This window comes from Puntigrus tetrazona, chromosome 5, assembly GCF_018831695.1.
Source record: "Puntigrus tetrazona isolate hp1 chromosome 5, ASM1883169v1, whole genome shotgun sequence".
NCBI classification, from domain to species: domain Eukaryota; kingdom Metazoa; phylum Chordata; class Actinopteri; order Cypriniformes; family Cyprinidae; genus Puntigrus; species Puntigrus tetrazona.
This window is the reverse complement of record NC_056703.1, coordinates 14610671-14618450: the sequence shown is the minus strand read 5'-3', so window position 1 is coordinate 14618450 and position 7780 is coordinate 14610671. Positions and strand designations below refer to the sequence as shown.

Sequence of the window (7780 nt, the reverse complement as noted above, 5' to 3'; positions counted from 1 at the left end):
AGGATTTCCTGCCGGGCTGGTCAACTTATGTTGCGCTGTCAAAAAAAAAAAAAAAAAAAGGGAAAAAAAACGATTTTAAAGCAGGAAAAAGGCCCCATCGAAACAGTCCTTTATATTGCAAGTTGTCCCAGATACCTTTTTATTTACAATGCGTAATCATAAATTATTCGAGCCTATATGATAAAAAAGTATAAAATCATAGACATTGCTAAATATGAACATCTTCACATAACAGCGAAGAAACAAGGAGTTTGATACCAATGATGTTTCCTTGTCTGTGTGAGTCTTTACCTATTGTTCTGGCTGTTTACTGTTTTAAGAGTGAAGAAAATGTTGCTTGAAATTATGGATACCTTTGTTTCTTTGTTTTTTTTTTGTTATGGACTCCTCTGATAATGAGTTTCAACACCTCAATGCATTTTACAATTAGTTGAATTGTTTTCCCTGTCATTTCTAATTATTCTTACCATTAAAATGGCCATGACAAACCAATGGAATAGAACTTCCAACATTCCGATGAAATCTTCAATACATCACCATAATCAAGCATGTAAAACACAAACAGTGTTTACACTGCCATACCACTTCAGATCCATCATCTGGATATATAACAATTATCGGTATAATTCAAGCTAATTATGAATATTTGACTGTGTTTGATTCACAGCCTTAATAAAAAGTCATGGTGGCTTATGATGGTTTCTGCTACTCAAGGCATGATATTATATATATTGCATTTAGCGTAACTCCATCATTACATTACATTAATTTTCAAAAGTTGTAATGAGAGGAAATGCAAAAAATGTATTTGCATTGATCCTGGTAATTACAGCAATTAAAAATGTGAATGGAACTTAATTAAATGTGTCCTGTCATGGTACAGCGGAAAAGCAGACTAATGAAACAGTTCTCTGTCTTTAAAACAAACCTCCAAAGAAAAGGTGTCAGAAACATTATTATTATTATTATTATTATTATTATTATTATTATTATTATTATTAACATTAAATAATTATATATATATATATATATATATATAATAATATATATATATATATATATATATATATATATATATATATATATATATATATATATATATATATATATGTACTATTAATATAATATTATAAATAATACACTTTTCTATACTTTTATTTTTGATCATGTATCTTCAAACACCATAGTTGTAATAATACAATTACATTTAGAGAAATTGATGAATAAATAAAAATATAATAACTTAAATAGGCCTATGTAAAGCAAAGAGGACATATTATGCTCTGAAGAAAATAACGTTTAAGCTTTAAAAGTGGTAACATAACCAGTTTATCTCGTATTGGTTTTTGATGATTCATTGAATTATCTGTGGATAAACAATTGTTATAAAAGGATAATTTCTAGTATTGCCCAATAAAATGAAAAATTCCCGACGCAGATCACACAAAACATGACTCAAGGCCATATCTTGCCACATCCAGAGTGCTAGTCTGTTTACAGTCTGCTATCAAAATGCAATCACTGTTAACCCTACCAAAATGCAACCAGTATCCCACAGAAAAAAAGAAGCACTGATTTTTTTAAATAGTCCTATTCAAACACACATCCTGTCAAACAAAAGCATCGCAGCTGCTGGGTGTGTGTGGAAGAGCCAAGCGGCATTTTGACCTCAAAACCCTGTCTCACATCTGGGCGGACGCGCATGCGCACCAAAACTGGGTGAAGTACTCAAACTCGCAAAGAACTTTTGAAACAACTTCTCTGCACTTTTCTTGTCATCACTCGTTTCGTTTTAGGGGTGGCGTAAAACGATAAGTGAAGAAATCAGATGTAGCGACGTTGCACGTCTCACAGGAAGATGAAGAACCTTTCTGCAACGCTATAAATTGGATCATGTTGCGCTAGACCAGAAACGTTGTTTTGAACTTGACATTGCCGCTTCATTTGAGAAAACGCCATTCAAGTCAGTTTTAGGCCCACTTTTACGATTTTATTCCGTGGATGCACAACTCGCCGTTATGACAAAGAAAACTCTCTTGACCGTGGCGACCACGGTGACGCTTTTCTTCTGTTTATGTTTTTCAACTTTCAAAGCTGAAAGCTCTTCTTGCCACGGAGCATACGACCTTTACTTTGTTTTGGACCGGTGAGTACCAGCAAACTTTGATGTTCTGAATTCAAAGTCATCAAGACGAAATATATGTATAATATATGTATAACGCAGAGTTGCTGTTTATAACGTTATAAATCGCTTACACCACACGCAAGCTCGTGTTTGTAGGTTAAGGTGCGAATTGATGTATCAGCTATTCTGCCGTTTGACCTGATTTCACCTCCGTGCCAGACACTGCTTACGACCTGCATCGTTTAGAAGCTGAAGACACTAAATAAAAGTCTTTTGAGACTGCGATCTATCTGTCTTTATCTATCTACTGTCGGTACATCTTTTCTGTCTCCGTATCTCCATATCTGCATATCCATCTAACTGTCTGTTTTTCATCTGCATGTGTAATGTTTTATATTAACTTGCACTCCTTTGAGAATCCTTTGTTGGCATCTGTGCAGTCTTCCATCCTGTCTGGGAATATTACAGGATGATGGCACAGATATCCTCTTTTTGAAGATCTAAAAGCAGCACAGAACAATCCATGCACACTGACTGGTCTAGAAAAGCAGATCCGGCCTCAGTTGTTGGAATTTAAAACACCCCTTCACTGATCCAGACCACTCTTACTGGTTGTGGCTTGATGTTCTCTGATGGTCCTGCTAAAGCTTATCTAGATTCTCTGACCTTGGCCTGAGACAAGGAAGAAGACAATGCATAAAAAATGATTTTCTAATTACCTATCGCTTGTGTTTTATGTTCTCAGCACATGCAGTGGACTATAATTATTAGTTCAATTACCTTGTAGCTATTACATCAAGGGCACATTTTATACACTTTTCTCATTAAAGACACTGCATTGCATTGAGGTTAATGTCACAGAAGTCCACTTACATTTGAACTGGTTAATGGATTATATTGTGTACATATTTTGCAATAATCGAATAACAATCAAAATGATTATAAAATCATCATAGGTAATATAGTTGCATTGTGGCTAGGCATTCATTATAGCCTACTACTGCTTCATTTGATGTTGATTTGTGGCCTTTTTGGTTTTTGAGTTCTAGCTTGGCAAAAGTTGTGTGTTTTTTGTTACCTATCCCTGCTTGCCAGTTTAATAGGATTTGTACATTATACCAAACAAAAGTGTAAACTTCCTTATAATTATTATTCTTTGTTATAATAATAATAATAAAAATTAAAGAATTAATAAAAATGTAAAAAAAATGTAATTAATAAAAAAATTATTATAATTATTATTCTTCCTTATAATTATTATTATATAAGTGTCCGCTAAGAACAATAAATTGGCATAATAGTTAATTTTTTTTCAGTTAAAAAAAATAGCAATAAGATTTGGGCTTTGTACATTTTTCAATTTTAACAGTAATTTACTGTATATATCAAGTTTTTGGTTTGGTTTGTCTATTATGTATATACGGGACTTCCACCATTGACCCTCTAGTTTGACGTTTGGTGTCGGAACGATGCAATGCTTTAAAGACGTGTTACTGAGAATTGAGGTGGTCAGCAGTTATAGTGAAGTGCCTTGACTCACACCGTATGTTGATATCATGACGCAGGCTCTGTCCTTAGCCCATTATAGACAGACATCATTTCACAGAGACCAAGTGTAACTGACTCAGCAGCTTGTTTGCCACAATGTAATCAACAACACAACTCTTACAATAACCAGATGGGGACATTTTACTTAAGGGTTTAAATATAATTGCCTCAAGCTGTTTTTTCCTTTATTACCGAGTGCTGACTTTTCGTGTGCTTCCTTACAGATCTGGGAGTGTTTCGACCGACTGGACTCAGATCTACGATTTCGTCAAAAATCTTACAGAGAAATTTGTGAGGTAAATATTCTAGCTTTATGCTGCTCGATCAGTTGTGAATATATCTCCCAATTTACCACATCAAAGAAAGTCATCCATCACTTCAGTTGAATCAAAGCTAAATACACAGCAGCTACACATCCGGTTTTGAGATGGTCCTATAATGGAGGGGGCAACTACATACATACTATATATATATATATATATATATATATATATATATATATATATATATATATATATATATATATATATATATATGCACACACACACACAAAAAACCCGCCAGATGAATTTGAACTTATGTAACGTTGACTCAATGTATGTGCCAGTACAGACGGTAGCGACCTAGCCAGAAGAAAGCAGTCTGCTTGAGAAAATAGCAAAGGGAGCAGGTGGGAGTGGGTGGCAAGGAGGCTCAGTCTTCTGGGCTGTGAGAATGGCCATTTGCACTGCAACCATCCAACAGCACACTTATCCCTCACACATGAAAGGAGAAGACGCAGCCAATGTACTTTAAGTCATGAGTGCAGGAAGACCAGTGCAGTCTGCCATAGACTTTGATGGTCTTCTGTTGTGCCATGTGGTCTGCATTGGCTCTTTTAAGGGTGCTTTTTTTAAGCATTGAATGGACCTGCTGTATGAATATATCATTTAGGAATTACCTTGAAGAGCTATGTGAGAGGTTCCTGTGTTGTCTGATGGTGTAATAAGGGACCAAGCTGAAAGACGATACAAGTAGGTTATAGTACATCTGTATTCTTTATATGTGCAGGAACATTTAAGGTCATTTCCTTTTCAGGACAATTTTTTTTTCGTTCACGCAGGGTATCGTATTACCATTTGGCGAGTCATTGTTGCATTTATCACTTAATCAGCCTGCGAAATGTTCAGTTCTCTTGCCTCTTCATCTGATTTTTGTTACCAAAATTTGGCTGCTTGGATACATTTGGATATTCTCGCTGAGTATCTCATGTGGGGGATGGTTGTGGATTGGATGTCATGAGTGAGAAAAAGCAGCACCTCTCCTTATGCTCAGTCCTGAGACCTGACTTCAAATGTGTAGAGGAACCCAACATGTTCCTATGCTGTGTCAGCTTTCGTGACAGAAGGTTGTGAAAAAGACCAACTGCTTCATTGAAATGTACTTGTCATAATCAGCTATATATTTGTTGTCAGATTATGTGTCAGTTCTTTCTGAGAAAATAATTCTGTTCCAATATCATTAGGAAATAAAAATCCTTGGTTTTGTAAATGCATGATAGCATTTCAGTTTTTCATTTAATTGGAATAAAATTGAAATAAATGTTAACTGAAACATTTGAATTAACATTAGAAATGTTGCACGGGCAATTCATTGAAATAAAAAGCATGTTGAAGTACTAAAATAATTACAAAACAAAACAAAAAAAATTAAGCTAAATGAAAAAAAATATATAAAACAACAGAATTAAACTAAAGTATAATTAGTAATGGTAATGGTAAATACTACATAATGGCAAATACTGTAATGTCAAATAATAGGAAATGAACACAGGAAAGTTTGAAATATGCCATTGTTGTCAAGTTCTGAACTTGACGTAAGTCCAAATCCACATCTGTATTGCATCACTGTTATGTAGAAAAGTTGTGTGGCTCCTTGTTTGTCATTCTCTTATTGCAAAAGGTAGGATGAATATACATAGGAAGTCACAGGTATAAATATAATCACCAACAGGATGTCTGCATGAATCACACATGACAACCTGTTTCCTGTCTGCCTATCAATTAATCACTTCCCTGGTCCAGGCTGAAGGGATTTTTTTTTTCCTAGTCACAAGCTTTTATTAGCTGATCACACTGGCTCATCTTACTCATGAACCAACTCTTATGGTTGCGAAAGGAACACGAGGAAACAAAATTTTCTACATCACAGGATTTATTTGCTTCATTTGTAGCAATGCTTGTATTTGGCTTTTTTTAATAAAGTAAAAAAAAATCAAGTCTCTTCTCCACTTTTTGCCGTTGGTAAAAAAAAAACTGTGTTTAACTAGAATTTGCAGCAGGACTTGATTTTCCACTTGTCAGTCATTTACAGCGTTTTTCCATTTTTTCCCATTTTTTTCATTCCAGTCCAAATATGCGAGTGTCCTTCATAGTGTTTTCATCGAAAGCAGAGATCGTGTTAGAGCTCACTGGAGACAGGTACGGAATCAGGCTTGCATGGAGTGTTTTCAGTCTCTAGTGTAAGACAGCTAATAATACACCACGTGTTTGTGTTGTTCAGTACATTAAAGAGGAGTAAATATTTATGGAGCAAAGGTTTCATTCATATGTAAATGGTTTTACATTACTTTTATTATTACCATTACATCTTATTGTGAGCATAACATTTTATAGAATATTTCTTTCCTGTACACTAATTAGAATATTCCTTGCTTTTCATTAACAGGGAAAAAATAAATAAAGGACTCAGGGATTTAAGTGCAGTCAAACCAGCAGGAGAAACCTACATGCATGAAGGAATTAAACAGGTAAGTACACTCTTATTTTATGATAAATACTGGAATTTTTGAGTCTGCTTTACATATACACACACACACACACACACACACACACACACACACACACACACACACACACACACACACATATATATATATATATATATATATATATATATATATATATATATATATATACTCCAGAAACTGGACTGTAAATGTACTAGACTAACTAATTTCCTAAAATAAGCAAAATAAAACTTGGTAAACTGTTTGGTTTCCCTTATGACCAAGATAAGGTATAATTACTAAGTAATTATAATTATCTAAGTAAACACATCACATTCAACAACCTAAATTTGGCCTCAAGATGAGTTCTGTGATACAATGGTAGAAAATTTAAATATCTGTATATGTGTTGCTATCTACACTTTTATACATCCCTGCAGTTTTTTGAGAGAATAGATATGTTTCTACTCACACAACTGTCACTGTCTTTCTCTTTCCAGGCAACTAAACAAATGAAAGATCAGCTTAAAAAGTCCTCTAGCATCATTGTTGCTTTGACCGATGGAAAGCTTGAACCATATATCCATGAACTCACTAAGGAGGAGGTGGGCTAGTATCTAAAATCATACATTTTTCTTTTGTTTCAACTGTTTACTAAACAAACTGTTTACTTTGTGTATATAGGCAGATTTAGCAAGGATGCATGGGGCCCGTGTGTACTGTGTTGGCGTGAAGGACTTTGATGAGGAACAGGTAATACTGGCATTCCAGCAGATTTTAAACATTTTTAATACTGCACAGAAACCATGTGCGATTAACACTTAAAAAGCTCTCTAAAGCTCCATCAAGTGCAGGGGTTGTACCCGGTTGTAATTACAGGACTGCTGCTCTCTTCCTGTTTCTGTAGCGATGACAAACTGAGTTAAAGAAGAGGAAATGTCAGCACATTTTTTTTTTCTTGCTTGGCTATCAGCCCTGTTATTATTATCTCCCTGTTTGCCTGCCAACAGCTCGCCGATGTGGCTGATACCAGGGAGCAAGTGTTCCCAGTCAAAGGAGGCTTTCAAGCTCTCAAAGGCATTGTTAACTCGGTAAGTTCCACATGCCAAGGGCACCCATCCCTAAAGGTATGATAGAGGCCTCTAGGCAACTAAGAAAGATTCGGTCTTTGAACTATTAAGTAGTTATTTGGTTGACAGTTTCTTCAAAGCGACTTACAGTAGACGTCTTATATGAACAGCCACCTGGAGTGAAGCAAAAAGGGGTTAAATGCTTTAATCAAGGGAAGAATGCTGAGAAAAACAACATCAAGCACATCACCCTAAATGAACTTGTGTCTG

General features: G+C 35.0%; 1 protein-coding gene across 1 annotated transcript in view; it reads left to right on the top strand.

Annotated features, from left to right (window-relative positions):
• Positions 1-1572: 1572 nt before the first annotated feature.
• antxr2a (ANTXR cell adhesion molecule 2a) overlaps positions 1573-7780 on the top strand; it is a 43324-nt gene continuing 37116 nt past the window's right edge. Inside the window, exons 1-7 of the mRNA XM_043239516.1 lie at positions 1573-2146; positions 3898-3969; positions 6061-6132; positions 6380-6461; positions 6941-7045; positions 7125-7193; positions 7451-7531. Of these exons, the coding sequence (XP_043095451.1) occupies positions 2019-2146; positions 3898-3969; positions 6061-6132; positions 6380-6461; positions 6941-7045; positions 7125-7193; positions 7451-7531 (609 nt within the window). The 5' untranslated portion in view covers positions 1573-2018. The remainder of the gene's footprint in view (positions 2147-3897; positions 3970-6060; positions 6133-6379; positions 6462-6940; positions 7046-7124; positions 7194-7450; positions 7532-7780) is intronic.